The following is a 25,183-nucleotide window of genomic DNA, read 5'->3' on the forward strand; positions in this document are numbered from 1 at the left end:
TCAATAGATGTAGAACCAGAGTTTCTGGAAGTCACTGTAAAGAACAAGAGGACAAACATAAATCACTTAGCATTATATTTGACGTCCATTCACATTCCATCTCACACACAATTAAGTCACTTCCACTAGACTAACAATCTCCATAAACTCAGGAATCCTTAGTTCTTTGTTGACATCTTCATCACAAAAACTGATAAAATCTGTATCATTTTACTTACTTTACATTCTCTCTGTTACTGATTAATTATATAAGGATTAATTATAAATTAAATTAATGCATAAATTTTATTAGTTACTAGAATGTTCCTATCTGTATGACTATATATATATATATTTCCATTTCATCTCTCTTGTCAACTTTGAATCTCCAAAATCTTATCAAATATTTAATGTCATTTCCTTCTGATCATGTACTGAGTTGTTTTTTTGTTTGTTTGTTTGATTGTTTGTTTTTTGGTTTTTCAAGACAGGGTTTCTCTGTATAACTTTTTGCCTTTCCTGGAACTCGCTTTGTAGACCAGGCTGGCCTTGAACTCACAGAGATCCACCTGCCTCTGACTCCCAAGTGCTGGGATTAAAGGCATGCTCCACCACTGCACGGCTGAGTTTTTTATACAGTATCCAGTCTCATAACAATCTTCATCCTCCACTGATCTAGGGATACAAGCAAGAGGTCTGGCTGGGTATGGTGGCACAAGCCTTTAACACCAACACTTGAAAGGTAGATCTCTGGGAGTTTGATGCCAGTCTGGTCTACATAGAATGTCTTATGTTGGTATAGCTAGTGCCAAACACAGTACAGGGGGGTGAGGGGTGTGTGAGGAGGGGCAGATACTAAGAAAATCTGATCCCTTTGCTACTTATAAACTTCTACTGGATTTACTCAGCAAAACAATAAATGTGTTTTCCTTTCTGTTTTTCCATTGTAAATTGCATTCACAGGAGGAAGAGAACCCTGAAAATCTACAGGTAATTCTGGGCCTCAGCCTTCTATTCCTGCAATTCATACTGAGAATGTCATCTATGCACGTCGTTGGACAGTCTCAGTAAGCAGAGCTCACAGAAACCCAAATCTGACAACTTTATCACTGTGCATGTTCAGAACGATCTGAGCTACAGATGTGTGAGAAGAGGTAAATGTTGACAGCAATTAAAGTACTGCAAATTTGTAAACATTTCCACTATGTCATAAGTGTGTGTAAATTAAAATTTTATCAGATTCCAATTAATTGTCATTGAGGTCTGCTAACAAATACCTGCATAACATTTATCATCAAGATTTAGACAATGACTGCTAATAAACTACATATAACCCTGAATGCTGACTCTAACCACTTCTAGCCTGTTTTCTGAGGCTATAGTTATACATGTTGTGGTATAACATTTCTGCTTTGAAAACAGTAAAATTGAAATTTTGGAAAAAGTCAAGAACTACTAATATCTTTGATTAGATATTAAACTACAAAAAGAAGCTCAATATAGGAAACATCTATGTGGTATTTTAACATATAATTTATAACATAAAGCTGTATTTTATAGCTAGCAGGTGCAGTGCTTTCTTTAAATTTGCTAAAATATTAAAACTCTTATAAGAATTATAGTTTCTGTACATAATTAAGAATTTTTTAACATGTTTGTAATTTAAAAATTCCAGAGTATTTATTATATTATCACTATTATTATTCTTGGATGCCTATAAAAACAGATCAATGAACATGAAGGCTAATTAGTAATTAAGGACTGTGGTAGTAGAGCTTATATAACGTTCTACTGTGAGATATAGAAACATCGAAAAAATAACTAAGGTTATGTTTTCCTTGTTTGGCCACATATATTTGTGTTTCATAATATTTTTTTAAAAAAATCTTAGTTATAACTTTAGAAATGAAATTAGAAATAATTAGCAATAAATTTCCCATTATGACTTATCATTTTTTCCCTTAGATTCAAAAGTATTCTCATTTTAGTGTGTTCATGTCCAATAAATGCTGTGTCCACTAAGAACATGAAAATGACGTGGATTTGGATACAGCTTAGAGCTAAGTTGCTTGCTAAGTTGCTTGCTTAGCTTTGCGTAACTTTGAGTTAAATATACAGCACCACAGAAATCAAAGAAACATAATCTGAAGCAAACCATGAATTGAAACATTCTACCTACCTTTCTATGCATAGGAATTTCAAGAACCTCCACGTACTGTCAGCAGTGTCTGTTCCCTAGGATAATTTGCTAGAGACTCTCATTTAAAAACCTGGTGACTCTCGGGAGAGAAAATATTGTTTGGGCAACACAGATTAAGATTTTTAAACTACTTAAATATTCAATTTGCTGTAATGATGTTTAAAAAGAATGTAGAAGAGTACATATCTGAAGTTTAAACATTATTAAGCCTCATAATAGCACAATGACTTAATTTTCAAGAAGAAAGAGTCTCAGTTTGTTTTAAAAGGGTTATATTAGCTATTTACAAAAAAATATTCCCCACCTTAATACATATAATTCTATGTATAAATATCTGTATATAGTTTAAATGTAAGTTTCCTATCTGGGCTGATGATGCTCCTCCAAGACCCAAAGACCACTTAGCAAAAACTCAAATTCTAACCCCGTGGAGGTTGAAGGTAAGTCCCTATTGGTAAAGATACCATGCACTTCAGAAACAGAGCCAAGAGACTCCTGAGCTAGAACCGACCTGAATGCCCCTACCCTAAAGAATAGCTTCTGTGACCAGAAAGCACCATGGAAGCTTCCAAAAGAGGGAGGAAACCAATAGTTTTAATCATCTATGTTGCTTACGAGACACATCAAAGAACAGCTTGGCAGAATAACCCTATGGGTGTGGTAGTGACACACATATCTTGGCATCAATCAGCAGCTATCCAATAGGACTTATAACCTGCTCAACAAGAGGGAATCCATGCCTGGTACTGGAAACCTGACTAACTACTCAGTTCTAATGATTGCATGGTCATTGGAGGAGAATCTACCAAACAAAATAGTCCCAAATAATAATAATCTGTAAATATTTGCTCTTATACCCACAGGTAAGTACAGCCTTCACTACTCATCAAGGAAACTTCCCTTTGTAACAGATAGAAACCACTACAGAAAACCACAAGCAATGACAATATAGACTTATGAAGCCCAGTCCCAACAGAACATTGCAAAAGAGAGGTAGGGAAGACTGTAAGAGCCAGAGGATGTTGGAGTTTGCTATGAGACTGTCTCCTACTAGTATCAGAAAACGCCCTCATAAAGTTTCACAGACATGATTGCTACAATGTGAGCTGGACAAGGATGACACCAAGGAACATGCCAAAGTGGACAGAGAAAAACACATGAGGCTTCAACTCTACCCAAAGAATTATTGTCAACTAAGAAAGACTGGGGGCAGGAGAGGGGAATCTTCCCCAGAGAAGAGCACATCAACTGGTTATGTAGTGGCAAAGTCAGTCCTTTATATATATATATATATATATATATATATATATATATATATATATATATATATATATTCACACAAGTAATATTACATAGATTTAACAGGTTATATTTAGGAATATATATGTATATGAATATACATATAAGCACACAATAACAGTTAGTGTAAAAAGAGGCCATGGATTTGAAGGAGAATAAGGAGGGTTTTTGGAAGGGTGTGGAGGGAGTAAAGGGAGAGGAGAAAAACTGCAATTATATGATAATCTTAAAAACAAAATAAAAGAGTTCTACACTTCATTAAAGTGACTTCAATAACCAAAATTTTACTTAATATTTTATTCATTTTGAAATGTACTTAATATTAATAATAAAATGACTAGCTACACTAACATTATATTACCTTAACTGCCAGTCTAATAATTCCACAGCTAAAAGAAATAAAATGATGTAATCAAGAAAAAACAATAATACTATTGCTTATAACATTTTATATTGTACTATAGAAACTAAAATAATAGTTTAATTTGTATTACAATGTTTCATGAAGAATTCTCTTCTCAAAGTGATGATTCAATTCTCTCTGATCATAGTCTACACGTCCAAAGCAGTGAAACTTTTATTCACATGACAAAATTATTTTCATTTAGGTTTCCAGTGTTGATATATATTACCAGACCATTGTATACCTTGAATAGAAAGGTCTCAGTAAATGGATCAAAGGGACTGGATAAAACAATGTTTAGAAACAACGTCTTTCTAGATCTAAAGAAAATATGAATTACTCTAGTTCTCATATTTACAATAAACTTTATTAATTTCTCGACTTTTGTGGAAAAAAAAAGGACAAATTACAAATATCTCCCAAAGGAACTTTAGGAATAGGAAACATGTCATGAAAGCAGCACACTAAATTTGAAATCCATGAAATATGTGACAAAAAACATAGCATTTTTTCCTAAAAATTACTCTGAATTGAAAGATTTGAGGGAAACAACAACAAATTCCTTAGTCTCCTCCTTTTTGCATAAAATTAAGAGAGAAATTTACAGAACTAACCATCCTCTTCCCTGCTCACCAAGAAAACGCAAAGTCTGGTCACCATCACTGAAGAAAACCTTAGACCCTCACTAGACTACAGAAGGTGCCAGATATCTGCTGTCTTGTTTCTAATGAACATTTTCTTATCTTTTTCTTCTAATTATTTCCTTTCCCACAATTTGCTGTTTGGGGAGAGAGAATCAGTTAAGATGTGAGTAAGACAGTGTTCCTTGTGTATGTGTGTGTATGCATGAAGATAAACTTCTTGTTAATGTTTTTTTTTTAATAACATAAAATTCAATAATACTTAAGAACAGTAGAGATAAAGTGCTTCTTAAGACTACTTTGAAATCTGTCTCTTAGTTCTAGGATTGACATGAGAATCAATTAAAGTGACTTCTTGACAGGCCATCTGCCTCTGACAGTGGTGGGGTTTGAATGCCATTCCCTGCCTAGGCTACCATTCATCAGCCTGAGTTCTTTGAAATTTTAACTGGTTTATATAATTTATGTAGACTAAAAGTAATCTGTCTTTAAAAACATCAGCCTTAAGAACTTTTTAGTTTATTATTTTTATTCTGATTAATACATGTGAACATTTCCATTTTTATTTATATTAACTTGTTATGGAGTAAATCTTCATTAGACTTTGTAATATCTTCAATGTATTTTACTTCCTTAAGTTAACTATAGGATCAGACTGAGTCATTGAAATATTAATTATTTAATCATAAGTTTTCTAAATGTAAAACAAATTGTGTCGTGAAAGTCGTGACAGAAATGTGTGCTTGAATCATATTTCACTGTGATTGTTACAAATATACATTATAAATTTTGACAAAATCATTGAGGACTGAAATGTTAAATGCACATGTAAAAATATGTGTGTTCAAATAAGTTAGGTGCTTATGTACTCATATTTCATAATATTTTGTATTATAGAAACCACAAAACAGTCAGAAAGGGAATTCCCCATCAGTCTCTCAGATCATAAGTTGTACTTTAAATTTCATGAATTAATTTGGAATAAAATAAATAGAAATGACTCATTTGTATGCTCTGAAGAACGGAAGAGTAAAGCAAAATCAACACTATTCATTTGCTATGTTAGAAGTATTTAAATTTTTCCATATGGCAAACAATCTATGACTAATTTTCCAAGTGTTAAAATTATATTTTTAGTCTGAGTCAGGGGAGCAGGCATTTTTAGATACACCTTACATAACTTTCCATTTTAAAATTTGTACTTAAATCTATATGGAAAATATGCATCAGGTAAGCAAAAGCAAGCATTGCCTATTCAGAATATATTTTGTGTTCTTTTTTTCCCTCTGAAGAGCAGAATTACAAATTATTGCTTTAGTATCAGAAGTTATTGGCAATTGGTGTGAATGGAAGAAGAGGATTAATGTAACCTAAAACCTTTTTCTAATCTTACTGTAAGGAAAAAATATATGAATTAATTAAGAAGTAGTAAGATGACATATTTTGCCAAGATTGAAATTCACTGACAATTTGTTTTCAGTTTGGTAAAGTATACAGAAATATCTAAAATATAGTTTTTTGTTTCTGAGCAAGGAAGGAAAGCTAAGGTTAAAGCTCATCTTATGCATTTGGATTGATCTTGGAAGTTCCTGATTGGTAATAATGAACTGATTTGTGAACAGAGGAAAACCAGGTCCTCCACAATCCCATATTTCCTGAGAACCTAATTGGAGTGAAATTAAAGAAAATAATCACGAGATTGTTTCAGGTTAGTCATCCTATGGCTTCAAAAATTATTTTTTCAGAAGACTATTTTGTAATTTATAATAGATGAATCTTGAATAAAGCATTTCCTCCTTTCTTAGCCTCTTGAATTTTGGAATAACAGGTATGAATTGCCATGAACGTCCATCCACTCAACTTTACGACTCTGAATCCGTAATAGTAAATACATATGTTTATATTGCCCTTAACAATTGTCTCTTCTTTTTTATAAATTATAACTCCTATATGTGAAGTGAAGAAATAAATTATTCCTGAGAACACATTTTTCATTATCTGAATCCCACAACAAAATACTTACTGAATTGTTAATCAGTAGACATATTTTGGTTTTCAAATGCACATTTATGTTTATTAAATTCAATTAAAAACATGTTGAATCCATAGGCCAGTTCTGTCTGAAAATGGTACAAAACAAAGAAAGAAAAATTCTTTCTCACAAGGAACTATGCCAGAGAGAGAGAGAGAGAGAGAGAGAGAGAGAGAGAGAGAAAACTAATCCTAAGAATATTTTAGCTGATAGTATTTAAAGAGAAATTATTACCACTAACAACAGTATTCACAAATTGTTCTTTGCAATTAAAATAAGTTAAAAGTGAGAAAATAGAAGTATAATAAATAACCGTGATTAATCACCAATATCTTGCTAACTTATATCCTGAAACAGAAGACATTATTCACTCATCTTTCTATCCATTTTGTCAATTGGATTGGCACTTTCAGAACATATCTACGAGTATATAAATTAATATATATGTCACCAATACAGCAGTAAAATTAAATATGACAATACTTGATCAAGGTTTTTTTGTGGGAAGAACAACAATTTGCAGTTGGATAAAGACCCAACAGAATAAAGACCTGATTGCAGTGATGCATAATGCATACAGCCCATGGTACTAATTAACCTTGTACTCCAGGAAGACATGGTAGAACAATGAGGCTAATTTGATTGTGGTCCAGCACTTCTCCCAATGGCTTGTGGCTATTACTCTTCAGAACACATTCAATTTGATTTTCTTATATAAGAAAGATATTTGTTATTGTTTCCCACATAATCAATGAAAGAAAGGAATTACATTTTTAAAATTATATATTTACACAAATTGTAGAGTATATACTTTTATGTGGTTACATATAATGATGCAAATTATTCTAGTGTGCTTCATTACTATGTAATACAGTTGGACTTTCAGTAGAAACTTTACCTTCTATAATCATTCACACAATCATGTTCTATGATAATTATAGAATTTTGAGTTCAAGCATAAACCTTTAGTAATACTGATGATGTACATAGTTGAGTACAATCAGTTATCTTCCATTTTATTGTAAAAATATCAAAAATTAGCTCTTGAATTTGAGTCTTGAAGCAAACTGCAGTTGTTTTTGTTCAGAAGAGTGCTATGACCCTCTCCATTCTTGTCCTTTCTTTGTACAGCTTCCCTGTATCAAACTCTAAGTATGCTTTCATCTCTTTTAAATAAAAATAAACTTCTACCCTAAGAGTTTAGAAAGCAAGCATATTGGTTTTACCTGAAGAGTTATATTTATTGACGCCTAATGAAATTGTGTTTGTGACCAATTACTACCAGAGAGTGCTTTGAAATCTTATTCCACTTACATAAGTCTCAAATATCTATTTATTTACACTTATAGATGCCCATTATTGTTAAGATTAAGCAGTTTGCTATGTACCTAGACTGAATGGGCTCATTCATGAGCAACTTTCTTTCATAAACTCATTTTTTTCATTAGAACATAAATACATTTGCTTTTTTTACCATTATAATTGCTTCATTGACATCAATCAAGAAAAATAACAACTATTTTACTAAAGTGACTGGTTTATGGAGAATTGTTTACTAGTGAATTTTTCTGATATTACTTTTTATAATGTTGTTTGCAACCAAAAATCATCAAGAATAACATGAAAATTCTTCAAGTTACCTTGTCCTAAATTTTGTTTCTGTGGCTTGTGTGGTGTCAAAATTGTTTGTAAGGAATGCTTTAGCTAATTTACTCAGCCACAAGGTACAAAATTTGATTTGCATTTGAATTCTACCAGATCTCTCCATACTCATTTTGTTATTAGGTATGACACCCACAACACAAATTAGTACCAGCAAAAGTGAACACAACATTTTAATAAAATGTCACTTTCATATTTCAGAAAACAAATTTCTCTGAAAAGCTTTATTGGGACCAGAAAAAAAGACAGACTTTGTTGTGCAAGAATGAACAAAAACAGAAGTTGGGAATGTATTGAAAAGTTATAACATTCGTACACAATTTTTCTCTTTAGTGCATGCGTTCTAGACTCATGAAAAAAAAAACTCTTTGGCCTCCTTTTGGATGTTTTCATGGAAAGCATGGCAAAATGTAAAGTTCTTCCTATGTGAATCATAACTTTGAAGTTTCAAGTGCCCAGGAAAAGACCTGAATACTGTGTGTTCTTCCTCCAACGCTCCCACTGCTTTACCTCCCTTAGCATTTTCATGCCCTGCCATTACACATGGCAGTTGTTTTTATTTGTTTTGTGCATTGTATGCACTTGCACGGAGTGAGCATGACATGGTATACAATCTATGAGAGTCAGTTCTCTGCTTTAATCACGTGTGTTCAGGATAGAACTAGGGTTGCTAGGCTTGGGTTCAGGCTCCTTTACTCACTGACCAGTCTTGCAAACCTAACTATCCTGCATTAATAGCGTTTCTCCACATCACTGTGTGTTTCATTTCTATTTTCTTAGTGTGACATCTGAACACAGGGGCTGAAACTGCTATAAAAACAAAACAAAACATCTTCATTTTTGGGCTCCTCTCTCTCATGTTTACTTCATTACAACTCACACAGGACGACAGATTAAGCTCACCGTGACTTGTGTAAAGATGACATCGTAAGAGAGTTTCAAATGAATCTTAATGTAGACTCCACAACTGGGAAGAAAAATACTAGCTGACATAAACACACCTGGGGTCGAACCTCAGCTCCCACTTTCTAGTTCTGGTGTGTGTGTGATCCTGCTAAAATTAACTTTCTCAGCTCCAGTTGCCCCAGAAACTGGCTCCCAGGATGTTGTCATGCTTAAAGGAGAATATGAATAAAACATTTAACAGTACAGGCACACAGCAGTTCTGTACTTAAGTGTCATCTCCTCTTCTGCTCACCTTACCAGCTCAGTTGAAATACCCTGACAACACTGGTACTCAGAATCTTAGGTCTTACTCCCTGAGATCTTTACAATTTCTGCTATACTATTGCCTTGTAAACTCTATCTAAGCCAAACTATTCCCATTAGTGCCCTTCTCTATTTTCTAGAACAAGGTCCTTGTCCTTGTTTAAGTGAACTTCCTCCTAACTATAGGTAAAAATAACTCCTGCCATCCTGAGCCCAAGTGTGGGAACTCAGGCCAGCTTCCGCATAATGACAGCACAATGCCCTTGTGAAAACTTTCACCTTCTACAAGCTTTTTCCCAAAGCTCGGATTTCTCACCCAGTCTTGTGCTTCCTGAATGCTGAATTTCTTTCTTCCTTTCAGGAATGAGCTCACCAATCCTGTAACACATTTAATCACTTGCAGCATGCCTGGTTGCTCAACTTTATGTCTGTCAAATTTAGATCAAGTGTGTGATTATTCCATTAATACAAAGAATACTCAGAAAATATGCTAGCGTTTTCAGGCTTTGGCATGCATAGCTAGCTGCCTGGTGGATAGAATATGGGACATTTCATGTTAAAGTTCCACACTATATCCTTCAGAGGTCAGGTCAGAATCCCAGAGTGTTGCTAACAACAAATGCAGGTGTAAAAACTGAAAATAGAAACAGAATTTCAAGATGCAGCACTTTTAAGAGTTATTTCTCATTAGAATTGTTTTTAAAATTTAACTAACACTTGAACATATCACTAAATTAAAAGGGATGAGCAATCTCCCATCAGTCAGAGCAGACATGGGTTGCAGAACAAGTAGGTCCTCTTGGATGATCAAGTGCATGATCCTGTTAAATTAACTTCTCACTGTTTTAGCATAGTTCCTCATAGGCAGACAAATAACTAGAGGAGAATCTTGCTCCTGTTTGAGGAAATTCTTTCCTGGAATGTAGAAGGTAAGTGACTGATGTCCAACTCCCTCTGCTGTTCTCATCAACGGGGCAATAGAACTGTAACAACTTGTTTCTTCTGGCTTTATTCTTTTTGTTTTGTGCTCCCCCCCCCCCCCGCCCTCCACTCTTTCTGTAAACTCCAACTTCTCTGAGAATTGTTCAGGTGAATTTATTCCAGGGAATTATTTAAATCCATTGTAGGTAGCCATCTTCATTTTAGTTGGAATAAACTGGCTTTACATTCAAACTGCCTCAACTGGTCATTGGTATTGATACATGTGTTGCAGATTCTATTCATGCCAAGTAAGCCTTAAGAGAACACAGTTTTCAAAGTCTACCTATTTAACTGAGGTTTTGAAATCCACTGTGAGAGGCAATAGGAAGAAGTATTACTGTAGATAAGTTGCTGAAGCTATGTACCAGGAGCAATACAATCTCAGGCTCTGGGAAAAAAGGTATGGAAGAAATCAAACTAGAGCAATAAGGTGTTATCTTTGGAAGTTATTTCAGCAATACTGTTAACAGATGTTTTCTTTTTGTTGATAGTATTTTATTTTTATTTTGGATTTAGACCCACCCTGCACTGAGGGGATAGTGAAGTTCTCCCAGCCTTAAATATATTGTTCTATCATAGTTTGTAATGTGTGGCCCTGAAGAATACTGATGTAACTGCAGTATAGTCTGTGGTTACTGTTTAAATTCTGCCCCTAGTACCCCCATTTCAACCACTAACTGTGTCAAAGAACTCTACTCCTGTCACCAAATGAGGAGTTCTCATTGTTATGACATTTCATTTATCTGAGAAGCAACGTGCTTGAAAGGAGACTGCCTGGAACTAAATAAAGTATGGAAGACAATCAAATGCAGTTAAGCAAACCCATGTTGACATATTAAATCATGCTTGAACCAAGAGAGCAAAAACAGACTACACACAAAATCTTCTAAAGAGATTTTTAAATAAATAAATAATGCAGGGCAGTCTGTTCCTAAATAAAGAGGCTTTTAGCATGGAAAACCAGGGGAATGGATGAATGTGTGTCGGGGGGGAACCACCAGAAGACCAAGTAATTATTTCACTTTCAGATTACGAAACCTATAAGTAACTGGAATAGGAAAGAAATGTGATATTAACTCTGGAAAATGGATAAATTCACATCAATTGTTTTCCAGTCCATGGAATGGAAAACAACATTTTGATTCTTTATCCTAGAAATGTCTTAATAGAATACTTTCAAAGAGCTTTGCATTCATCAGATGAAAAGCCCTTATGCATATGGAGTAGCACATTATTATTCTCCTTTACAATCACACAGCAGGATCTTGGGAGCATTCATTCTTCAAGTCAGATCCCTACTAATAATTGCATCAAAGAAATGGAGTGATCCATCAGTCAAATGATCATCTGCTCTAATTGTTGCTTTCTCAAACTGGGGCTCTTCTTTCTTTTCTCCCTTTGCATCCAAACTACACCTTAATAGGTCTAAATGTAGGGGCCATCGTCGTGCTCTGAAAGGATTTAAGTACATCAACATAACATTTTCATTCTTAGAGCAAAAACCCTTAAGCATAAACACAGCATGTACACACGAAATAAGCCAAAGCTGCAAGTTAAAAAGTGATCCAGACCCAGGAGTAGAAAGAAAGAAAGGAAGGAGAAAAAATAAAAGGATAACAACGAAAATAGTAGGGAAGGGTAGTGAATGCTAGTTAACTGACAATGGGTAAATTGAAAATTCATCTTTTGTTGTGCTTTGAGCAACACACTTTCTACTACGATTATGCCAGTGTTAGTGACCTAGTGTCTTCCTATTTTGAAATAACTGTCATGTCATTCTGGAAATACCACATGTACATAAAATATTAAAGTAATACATCATATAAACCAAGTACATGGAAGACTATACATTTTACTTATTTATTGGAATATCTCTCTATCATTTTCTATCTATCTATCTCTCATCTATCTATCTATCTATCATCAACTATTTATATTCTTCTCTCATATATTTAGTCGTGAAAGTAGTATCCCCTTCCTCCTCCCCTTCCAGTCCCCCCTTCCTTACCTACTCCTCTGTTTCTCTTTAGGAAAGCTCAAACCTTCTGTGGATATCAACCAAACATGGCATATCAAGTTGCAGTAAAACTCGGCACCACCCCTTGTGTTAAGGATGGGTGGACAACCCATCAGGAGGAAAGAGGTCCCAGAAGCAGTGAAAAGAGTCTCAGATACAATCCCTGCTCTCACTTTTAGGAATCCCTCAAGAAGACCAAGCTAGAACCATATTCATCAGGTCTAAGTCAGACACATGCCGGCTCCCTGATTGTTGGTTCAGTCTCTATGAGCCCCTATGAGCTTTCTTTAGTTGATTCTGTGAGTTTTCTTTAGTGACCTTGATCCCTTTGGTTCCTTCAATCTTTCCTTCACATCTTCTGCAGGATTCCCTGAGCTCTCTCTAATGTTTGGCTGTAGGTCTTTGCATCTATTTCCATCAGTTACTAGATGAAGCCTCTCTGATGACTTTTAGGCTAGACTCTTTTCTAAGAGTATAGCAGAATATCATTACGGATCATTTATTGACTTTTTAAAAGTTATTTCAAGTCCTGTTTGGTTCAGTCCTGGGTCTCTGGGCTATCCAGCCTCTGGTTCCTGGCCATCCAAGCAGTTGTCAGGTGTAGGCTCCTTCTCCTGGCTTAGGTCTCTTGCTGGGCCAGACATTGGTTGGCCACTCCTATAATTTCTCTGCCAACTTTACCCCAGCACATCTGGTAGGCATCTTGTGGCTGGATTGGTGTCTCAATATCTCCACTGGAAGTCTTTCCTGGTTACAGGATATGACCAGTTCAGATTCATTCTCCCCATTACTAGGAGTCTTAGCTAGGGTCACCCTCACAGATTCCTGGGAGTTTCCATGGAACTAGGTTTCTAGCTCATCCCTAAAATGCCTGGTTCCAGTTGTCTCTCCTAGTACTTCCTTCCTCCAATGTGGGTGGAGGATGAAGGGAGAGAGCACTGGGAGAGACATTTTACTTACATATGTTCATGCTTGTGTTTGTGTTTATGCATGTGTTTGCATGAACTTATGTATAACATGCGTGTGCAGTAGCCTTTAGAGGCCTGAAAAGGGTATCAGCTCATCTAGAACCAGAAATGCAGATGGTTATGAGCACCATGTGTGTGGGTTTTGAAAATCAAATATTTGTCCTCTACAATTGCAGAAGCACACATTCTCAACTGAACTATCTCTCCAGACACTACATGGAATAAGTTTTGTTAAATAATATAAATCATATATACAGAAGATAATTCAGATAGGAAGTTAGAGAGGTAGGCAGGTTGAAGTTAAGTTACATTCCATAATAGTTTCTAATTAATAAGATGGGTTTTATGTAGTTTCAATAGTGGCTGTGGAGCCCCCATGGGACTGGACTAGGCCCTCTGGATACAGAAGACAGTTGTTTGGCTCGAACTATTTGGGGGGGCACCTAGGCAGGGGGATCGGGATTCGTCCCTGGTGCATGGGCAGGCTTTTGGGAATCCAGTGCCTGTGGTGTGACACCTTGCACAGCCTTGGTGCAGTGGGAAGAGGCTTGGACCTGCCTAGGCTCAGTGAGCTGGGCTCTGTTGACTCCCCATGGGAGACCTTGATTTGGGGGATGTGGTGTTGCAGGGTGGCTTGGGAGGGAGGGCTGGAGGGTGGGAGGTGGGAGGAGGTAGGATCTGTGGGTGGTATGTAGAGTGAGTAGAAAATTTCTTAATAAAGAAAAATGAAAAATAAAACAAAAAATTAAAATAAATCATTAGTAAATTCTGTTTGGGGCTAATCATATAGAAGTTACATTGGGTAAATGTCAATAAATGAGGCACAAAATATTTTTCCAATTAATTCATTTCCTACTGAGGACATTGCATATGTTTTTGCAAGCATTCTGTCTCTCAGCTGTACTCCCTGTTTTAAAATTAACCAAATTTGTTTTAATATAGGCAGTGCTTTTCAGTCTGGTTTATCATGAATGCTCAATGATAAAAAATTACTTGTCAATCTTCCTAAAAAACTACTGTTAAATACAGTACAAAATATAAAGAAAGATAAAGATAATGAACTAGGGTCAGTGAGAGAGCGCTGCAGATGTTAGCCACCAAGACTGATGATTTGAGTTTAATTTCTTGGATCCATGTGGGGGAAGGAGAGAACAGACCCCTGCAAGTGGTCCTCTGACCTCTACAAATGTACCATGTATGTGTTCATGTTCACACACATACACACACACAGACACACACGCATACACACATGTGTACACACACACATACACGTACACACATAAATAACTGGAAAGTTTTTTTTAAAGTTAATAAACATTTCTAAACATAAAGACAAAATATGGTATCTGTGTAATACTATGGATGTTAATTTCATGCCCCATTGCTACCCCAAATTAATTTTGTTATTAATCTATTGATCATTAATTTTCTGGCTAACATGTGAAATTTGCATTAAGGTTACAAAATGTGTGTTAATTAGAAGAGTTTTAGTAACTACTTACCTATAAAACTTAATTTTTTTTAGGTTTGCTCATTTTATCTTTGTGTAGGAATGTTTTGCCTGCATGTATGTATGTGTGCCACATGTGTGCATGGTGCCCATGGGGGTCAGAAGAGGGTATTGGTTCACACGGAACTAGAATTATGGATTGTTGTGAGCCACCATGTGAGTGCTGGAAACCAAATTCAGGTCTTCTGAAAGAGCAACAATTAATGTGAAGCACTGAGCAATCTCTCCAGGCCGCTACTTAATTTTATTGTATTATTTAGAATTGTTTATGCTAAAATTAGTTTAAACAAAAAAATCTGATCAACACTGTGTTTTTTGAATTTTCTAAATAAATTTTATTTTTATTTTTTATTTTTTTTACTGTATGAAAATGTCCTCTAATTGAATTTTTGAAATAATATTTTTGGGCGAAACTTGAAAGATTATAGTCAAATAAATAGAAAGAATGAGGGACTGGAAAGATGACTCATCAGTTAAGAATGCAAACTGTTCTTTGAGAGGATTCAGTTTAAATTCCTGGCATTCAAGTGTAACTTAAGCTCTAGGGTGATTAGTGCCATCTTCTGGCCTCTCTGGGAACCAGCTCACATGTGCATATGCTTACATACAGGCACACATACATACATAAACTTCATTAAGAATAAATAAATTGTTTTAAATGGAAAGAATGAAAATAAATGGAATGACTTTTCATAAATATAAGAAATCATTTAAATACTACTTGCAGAAAAAGAAAAATAATGATCATTTCCTCTATTCAGCCTTGATGCTGGAGGGAGGGACTAGGTCTAGCCCCAACATGGTATAGCAGCCTGTGTTGACTACCCAAGAGAGGCCTTACAATCTATGAGGAGAGGATGGGGGTGGGATGGGGTTAGGTGGGGGAAGCAGGAGAAGAGGAGGGAGGGGGAACAGGTTGGGATGTAAAAGGATAGAAAATCTTTTTTTTAAATAAAAAATTATATGTATAATAAAATAAAAGAGATATATGGATAAAAAAGTTTCTCTGTCATATTTTTCAAACAATGTGACTTGTGGTTTTTGAATATTGAATATGTAGTAGGAGAGCATTTTTGCTGAGTAAACTGTAAATGAAACATGTCTTTTAAAAATAAACCACACTTGAAATTTGAAATTTTTGAATTTTTTTAAAGGAGAAGAGTATTCTAAATAATAGAATGATAATCATTCACTAATTTTATAATCTTTTACATGCATATCAATTTTTCAAAATTAGACATTTTGTATTTGTGTAGACTGTATATAAGGTGGTATAGAATAACATTTTAAATGTGTTAGCTCATTGATGGTCCTCTTCCAAGAAGGAGACTGCTATGATAACTGAAAAAGTTCCAGCCATAACAACAAAGAATGCTAAAGTATATAGAACCAAGTTCACAGATGTTTTTATTGTGCTCTGTCTTAATGCAGGGAAATCTCAAGACTGTTATTAATTTAAACACATTTGAGAGGGACGACCCTCAGGGAGCAGAAACAAACAGATCCTCAGGAGTTTCAGAAGCATGGTGCAATGAAGTAGACTCAAAGAAAACAGGAGAATTGTAATTTAGTGCCTCAAGTTTCAGGAAAAAAATTTTATAGCCTTTTACTAAGCAGCTAAGCTGTTCAGTGAGCTTGAAATCCAGAAAAGCTGTTTGCACCCTCAGGAAGACAAGGAATAAAAGAATATGCCCCTGTGCATGAGTAGATCATAAAGGGGCATCTGGTTGTCATTTAATTGGGAAATAACATATTATATTCTTTATGAATGAAAATCAGTAATCTTTCTTGCTGAGATTTTATGGTGAGTATTCACAGTATTCACCCAAGGCATGGCATACTAATATTAATTCCCACAACCCCTAATCTACATAGAGATCACCTAAGAACAAGTAAATATGTGTGTTTTTGTGTGTAGTATACATATATGAAAATATGTACATATATATATATAGTTATCACATGATGTTGCTGTGATTGAAAATATTATGCTACGCTGTAAATTTAGAAAAGCAAAGGTTACATAAAATACTAATCCTCATCAGGAAAATAACTAAAATGTGTGAGGATCACCAACGAGCTGGTAAGAAAAGGATAAACAGCTTCAACAGATGCAAAATATAGGTTTGCCCCATAAATTGGGCTCATAAAGTTAGAGGAATTACTTACACTGTTTATTTTTGTGGTCTGAATATTTTGAATTTATCAAATACTTTATATTTTTCATGCTCATATAATGTATTGATAGTAATATGTGTTTGCTGGGTCAAGATGTAATTTAGAAAAGTTTTATAAATAAATATTACATTATCTGATACTTTTAAAGTATATATAATTATAAGCCTTGCCATAAAATTATAATAGAGTACCTTTAGAAGGTGCTAACTATTTAATACCATTGAAAATCATAAATAGTACAACATTTTGACATATATGCCATGGGATTAGAAAACATATAATCATCTATTTGACTTTATATGGCTGTATAGTTCTTTTTTAATATGGATGTCAGTTTCCAAATGTATAAAGTTTTCATAGAGAAAACTTTCACATGACACTCCTTAAACATGAATGTGCATAAGACCCAATGAGAGATGTTACTCAAAATAGTACAACAGATATTAGAATAGCCTCATTTAGCCAGGAAATTCAGGAATTATTAAGGCTTTTATTTCTCAAAGCTTAATAGTCAAAGCATTGGAAAATAGTATAGATGTAATGTATAATGTAATGCAAATTAATACATTAAATTATATCTTGCCATTAAAAGCTTATCTGTTGTGTTATTCTGATTTCCTGCATTTTCTCAATGTTTGTGTTATTCTTTTTATAAAAAGAAATATTATCATTTTGCCCTAAGTTAGCATGCTCGATCCTCAGGCATTTACATACCCAGCAAAAGATCTACATCTGACATTCAAAGATGAAGCTATATGCATATCTGTCTGTCTTCCTAGGGTACAGCATTGTTCAGACTGTATATACTGCTTGACACAACATTAGCTTGAGGAAGGAGGGATGTTATTTAATGAGGTAGGTTTTCTTACAGTGTTGGAACTCTAGAAAATGTATTTCTCTTTACATAGGAAGTTCATTGATATTTATATAGCTTGGTTTAACCTAATACATCAATATAAGATTATCCTTTTACACATGAAGCCAACAGTCCAAGTTAAAGAAATTATGAATACACTAACCTATAGCTACCCTACACATATTCCAAAAAATGCATCATATTTTTAACAACGTATAGTAAGTAGCAAGTGTCTCTAGAAAAAAAATGCAATGTGTTCAACACTATGTTAAGGGCCTTTCATCTAGTGGCTGCTGTGAAGCAGAAAGAGAAGAAGAAAGTGAAGAAGGACTCAGATACTCATATTGAAAAGACAGCCGGTCTAAGAAAAGGGGCTATTTGAACTCACGCATGCTGAGTCAGAATCAATGTGTGCTTAAAACACTAGACTACATTGTCTTCCACAAACAGTATTTCTCATCATTTTGAAGTTAATTTAGGTGACTTTCAATACGTATACCTTGCTTGTTCCACAGATCTAATATGTCTCTATCTGCAAAGAATTGATATTTTTGCTTTTCCAATGGTGCGTGGTTCATAAACACATCCACAAATGTGTTTAGTTTTGCTGGCATCTACGTTCACTGGGGAAGTAGGGGACTTAGATTAGTGCTTCTCAACTGTGAGTGAGAATATCACAGAGAGTATTTGGCAATCTCTGGAGGCAGTTTTTCACTTTCAAAATGAAGTGTAGAATTCCTAAGGCTTCTACTGGGTGAGATCAAAGAACCTGCTAAAATCCTCTCTGACACCTCTGACCCACATTCCTACTCACATCATCTCATAAGTATTTGGCTCAAAATATTAATGACAATGTTGAAAACATGATTTAGGATAAAACAAAACAAAAAACAAGGACAAAGGTCTGTAAAAGTTTAACAGAACTACTCCAAAACCTCAGCAGAGAGAGCAGTTTAAGCTGAAAGAACCAAAAGCCATCTATTTTTATTATCCTTCTGTGTACTACTTGAAAATACATGTGACGGTTTAGCTACTTAATTTCCACATCAAAGTGTTTATACATGCATGTATACATAAACACACATACATAGCTGCACACACAGGAGCATACATGCATACACACATGTACACACACATGTAAGTCCACATGCATACACTCACCCATACACAAACACGCAAATGAATCACTTTCATTTTATACTTGCATAATTGCTAACCTTTGCTGAAATTTTAAAATTAAAACCAGTTTCTTATTGTTGAATAAAATAGCATACCAAATAGAACCAAGAGTTCAACCCCTTTGATGTTTTTTGGTAATGTGCCTAATTAAAAATAACTAGGCTCCCCAATGCATAATTACAGGAACACCTAATACACTACACTTGCAGCCAGATTTTATTCAATCATAAGTACGAGCCAGAAATATGAATGATCGCTATACTGCTCCCTGCTGTATCTGTACTGTTTCTGAATCAAAGCTCTTTCCTGAGTTGGGCATTTTCACTACACTTTTCCTTGCTGTGCAATCACCTCCCAGTTGGACAATTAATAAGTGATTTTCCTCCACAGCCCTCGATGTGCAACCTGCTCTACCCACTCTTTTTGCATGCACAATATACCTTCTTCACTCTGACTAGTTTTGGCAGTGACCCACAATCTAAATCTCTTTTTCCCATTTGATATAAGTGAAACCATAATTATCTAGGGCTAATTTCAAATTACTACTTCATTCCACTTTTAACTGATGAAGATTAGTGGTCTTGCTTTGCATCTGAGTAAGTCAGCAACACAATCACAAGAGAACTCAGCGGGCAACATTTGATTCATGTGAACTCAATTACTTCTGTCAAACACATCCATTTCAATAAAAAGCAGAAACTTCCAAAATGGGCTTTTGCTAACCATTTTGTACTAAAAAAAAAAAAAAAAACCCATATGACTCCTGAGGGAAAAATAATACGGAATACATAAGAAATAAAAATAAATAACAGGTAAGGAAACACACATGGCTAAATGGAATTGGGTTAGTATTTTTTTTCTGAAAACAAAGAACATTTCAAAGAAATAATTTTGCACACTTACAGTAGTTAATTATAGAAATTTGAAACATGCAGTTTAGCATTGCAAAGCCAATATATAACAGATTCTAAGTTAATAAAATAAAAACTAGAGTACTGTATTATTTGACCCAACACAGATTACTAAAGATAAAGCTGTCCACTTCTCTTTAGGGAAGTTCAGAAGGAGCTTCAAGTGACGTGCAGATAAAGGATCACGTATTTCTTAACAGGCCTTGTCCACTCAACCTATGCTCTGTTATCATTAGGGGTGAGACCATATAGTTAATTAACTGTCTAGCATTCTCAACCCTGAAATTCAATTTCTAAAAGTCTTGAGGTCAATCTCATCATGCCTACAGGGGTAAGAGGTCACAGAGGCATGATTGACCAGGTTTATCGGGTCATCACCTGGAGAATTCTGCAAATATTCATGTATGATAATGTACGACAATACATATATTCAAACTTCAGCTTCTTGACATAATTATAACCTTAATTAAACCTTAACCTAATTTGATCAGTAGAGAGACTGAGTAATTAAGTGTCATTAAGTAATAAGTCCACTTTATAAATATGTTTCAATAGGCCACTTTTGTGGCTTGACAAAATTGACTGAGATGGTGTCCACAGTGGTGAAAACATGGAATGCCAACCATTTCAAAGCATGAAAATGACTTATTTCTGGCTATTAAGAATTTGGCCTCAGAATCTTTGGCCAAGAAACCATTATTTTAGAAGATTTTTTTAAATATAATTTTGAACAGAACAAGAAAATTTTCTGTATGTGAATAGAAATGTAAAATAAACCAGTAAAACAGTATTTTGCACACATTTGTATATTCTCTTTTCTCTACTCACTTTCCTCTTCATTTCCAATTTCTTTCTCACTCCTCAATTCAAATATGTACCACTCTTGCCATAAGAAGTGAATAGCACAATGGAAGTAGAATCATTAACTATATAATAAATTATAAACTAGGCGAAAATTGCAACTCTAAATGATTCTATGAAAAGGCAGTGTGTAAGTAAATAAGAGCAATCCTTGATCCAGTGCTGATAAGTCATAGCATCCCTCAAGAAACAGTACTGGAGTGAAGATTGGAAGGGTGAGTAGGAATTAGCCAGGAATGATGGAGACAGATGGTTATTCAAGGGAGCAAGAGATGAATTATAAAAGAACAAGTAATACTATGCAAAAATGCTTTTGAGAAACTGAGAATAGGTTGTATGTTTAGCATGTAGAGGAGGACAATTAGCACAGAGACAATGTTAGCTTTCTTGCTGCTGGAGTTACAAACAATTGTAAAATGCCATATGGGAGGTGGGAAATGAACTCAGGTCCTCTGAAAGAGCATCTGTGTTCAACCACTAATTGAGCATACTATGGAATAGTTTAAAGACTTTTTTTTTTTAACAACATGACCTTTCCAGTTCATCCCCACTGTCACTCATTGTGGTCTCTACTCAATTATGAAGAGTATGAGGTGAGAAAGAAAAGATTAGTGTTAAGTTCTCAAGCTAACATATATTAGGTCAGATGCAGTACTCCCTTGAGATATGATACATTCAATTGTAAGTGTCAATAGAATGCTTTCATCTCATCAATTCAAATTTTATCCTATAAGGGTTCAGGGGCTTCCTATACCCTTCTGACATTCTGAATGAAAGCAAATTTTGTAGTGGTCTAATTTACCCTCCACTTACTCCCTAAAATATTGTTAGTAATCAGTCAAGTAGATCGTTGCTTTAAAATGGCAACAATTTTAAGACATTATTAGTAAACTGCATATTTGTAATATTCTATACATTAATTTAATTGATGTTTCTACCATACAATTACATATAACCTCATCATAAACTAATGCAACTGTTCATAAACAAAAGACAAGGTATTATTAGACTTGTCACATAAATAAGATCAAATGAGCTATGATTTACTTTCCCAACAAACTTAGAAACACTTGACAACATTCTTAGTGTGTGTGTGTGTATGTGTGTGTGTGTGTGTGTGTATTTGTCTGTGTATGTAAGTATGTGTATCAAGAATAGTTTCTATTAAAAACAGCTATAGAATTACCTATAAATAATATTATAAAGGTCATAAAATAGGAGCTGTTTTCAGAAAAGGAAACTTTATTGAATGAAAGAGTTTTTGAGAAAATTAATAAACCAGCTTAATTATGATTACCAGGTGTAGACAGAACATTTCTGTGTCCCGGCCTGCCAGCAGTTGGGACAAGTCTCTCTCACTCGCATTCTCCAAATAATTTTCCTTGGTTATTATAAAAGATAAATTAGATTTGAAACTTTAGACTCACAAATATAGGATAGATAGAATATTTTCTTTAATTTTGCCAAATACAAATAGACTAAATATTGTAACTGTAATTCTTGATTGATAACTGTTCTATTATATGTAATTTTACTATGCTAAAGTTAAAACCTTCCTTTTTGATTAGATAGAAAAGGGGAGATGCTGTGAGATGTTCTGTATGCTGTGAATATGTGTTGCACTGATTGGTTGATAAATAAAATGCTGATTGGCCAGTAGCCAGGCAGGAAGTATAGGCAAGATAAGCAGACAATGATAATTCTTGGAAGAGGAAGGCTAAGTCAGGAGATGCTAGCCTGCCATCCAGGGAGCAGCATGTGATGACACACAGATAAAGCCACAGAACACGTGGCAACATATAGATTAACAGAAATGGCTGAGTTTAAGTGTAAGAGCTAGTCAGTAGGAATCCTGAGCTAATGGCCAAGCAGTTTTAATTAATATAAGCCTCTGTGTGTTTACTTGAGTCTGAGCAGCTGTGGACTGGGTGGGACAAAGGAAAACTTTCAGCTACAACGAGGTAAATAATGCAGTTTTGTCTCCCTAGATCTGTGATCAATCTAAAGTCAAGATTGAGCAAGATAGATAGTTTTGTACATATACAAGGGACTTAAGAAATAACACTTATGAATCTACAAGAAGTGATTGAGGGTCTGCACAGCATTATGCTCTCCCCTCAGACAATACACACAAACCTCTTGTTATCTACTTAAAATTAAGAAATCATGTACAGAACAATTTGAAACCCATAAGAGCACACATTTTCAAAGGGGAAAATGTCTTTCCTTATACACTGTTCTCCACTTTGGCATAAAGTACCATCCTGTTTCAAAAACCCATTGATAAATAGCCAAGACTAAAAGGACAACTTACCATACTCTGGGCAAAGTGAGAGCATTTTCAAATGAATGAAGAAGCATGCATGATCGTTTCAATTTAAAAGAAAAATTAAAACAGAAAAAAATCTCCAAGTGCAAATTGCTTTGCAATGACCTTTCTGTAGTGGCTCTGTCTCCAAACAGCTATTTTCATGGGGCACTGCTTATTATGCATTTAAAATTGATCTATAAATTTTGAAAAGCAAGCATATAATTGCAACCATATGTAAACAATGTAGTAAGCTAAGGCCTGCGAGATGACAAATGTTTTTTCTGAGAAGTTCATGTGGCTGAACTTATTTCCAAGGAATTTTTAAATGGAAGTTAAAAGCTTGCCAAGACAAGTCTCCTCTAAGATTTTTTGCATTTGAATTCTGTACGACAAAACAAAAATAGAAATAACTTCATGACAGAAAACCACAGCCGTAGACAGACATCAATCCTACAATGGATGGTAGCAGGCCATTGGTTGTGCCATTCACAATAAAACTTCTGCGAATGATGTGAATATAAAACATGATAGTGAAAATCACACACTCTCTGAGCATTAACTATGTATACCCAGTAAAGCAGTGCAGTAAAACTTTCATCATTGCTTCAAAATTTTGAGATTCAGAGAAGAAAAAAAAAAAAAATTGAAGAGAAATAATCTCCATAAATTAACAAAATAAAAGGTCACTTGTAACCACTGAGGGAAATACAAATACAGGATCCAAGAGAAGCACAAAGCCCTCACAAATCCACAGGAAAAGGCTTACCTTGACAGGTGCCATTTTTCTCTTCATATCCAGCCTTGCACATGCATTTCCCGATGGGAACCAGCCACTCCCCTTCAGCACTGCAGTGCATTTTGGGAGGGTCGTCTGTCACAGAATGGTTGACACAGGAGCCTGATACCTCTAACAACTGTGAAGAATCAGCTCCAGTGATGGTGTCAGGGAAGATAGCCAAGTGTCTCACCACCGAAGGACATTTTTTATAGTATACACGCACAGAAACCAGAGCAATGCAAGCACCCACGTCTTGGAAAGCGAGATAAAATCCCTTTTTACTCAGAGGCCCTACATCTCTGACCTCTGTGTTCAGCTTCATGACACGGTCTCCAAGATCAAGTTCTGTAAAGCTCTCATCAGCAGCAATGGTATCAATCTTGATGTATTGGTTCTCTTTAACATTTCTCCCATTCTCATCATCCGACTCAAAATAATACATGTTAAATGTCTCCTTACAAGTGCCTAGTCCTCCAGGAAGGCTGTTGCAATCCCTTAGAGTAAATTTCAGTTCAATAAAGATTCTGGAAGCACCTTCATTGGAGATCCAACTGGTCAACAGCCAATTATTCTGATTCTGTTCCATGACTCTGCATACTTGGTAGGTGTGGATAGGCGCATAGTTTTCATCAACTTCTCCAATCTCTTCCCACTGTACAAGACAAAATAGAGGGATGTGAAAAAACTGGAAACTCAAAAAGGAAAAAGGAAAATCACATACACCAAAAAAAAAAAAACCCATAAAACCTAATATATGTGCTTCATATATATCATAAAATAAGTCATATAAAAAGTTTTGCCAGAAGAGAGTCACAAAAACATTTTGATTTTCTGAATTTCATGTTAGGGATTCAATCTGAGGTCTCATACACACTAAGCATATACTCTTGCACAAAGATACAATCTACACCCCCATTTGTTATGTACATCATTGGATTAACCCAAAGATGAAAAAATGTGAATGAAATGCTGTAGCATGAATCTTAAAAGTTCTTATTAATAAAATCAAACCTGAGCCAGGTATTGGGGTGAACTGGAAGATCAGAGAAACAGAACAAGCCACAGCTAACCTCACCTGGCCAACTTCTCAGCTGATCTTGTTTCCTCAGACTGGAAGCCTCTGTGTCCTCATATCTGAATGGCTCTCAGCTGAACTGTACTGCTCAAAACCTAAAAGCTTAACCATCCAAATTGTTCTAGTTTCTGGT

The 25,183-nt window shown here is 35.0% G+C and overlaps 1 protein-coding gene across 9 annotated transcripts in view; it reads right to left on the bottom strand.

The window, feature by feature from the left end:
* Epha5 (EPH receptor A5) overlaps positions 1-25,183 on the bottom strand; it is a 331,554-nt gene that overhangs the window by 233,150 nt on the left and 73,221 nt on the right. For all 9 annotated transcript variants that reach the window (XM_059275137.1, XM_059275136.1, XM_059275135.1 and 6 more), the window contains exon 3: positions 23,964-24,627. In XM_059275137.1, coding sequence (XP_059131120.1) covers positions 23,964-24,627 — 664 coding nt within the window. The remainder of the gene's footprint in view (positions 1-23,963; positions 24,628-25,183) is intronic.

This window comes from Peromyscus eremicus, chromosome 10, assembly GCF_949786415.1.
Source record: "Peromyscus eremicus chromosome 10, PerEre_H2_v1, whole genome shotgun sequence".
Taxonomy (NCBI): Eukaryota; Metazoa; Chordata; class Mammalia; order Rodentia; family Cricetidae; genus Peromyscus; species Peromyscus eremicus.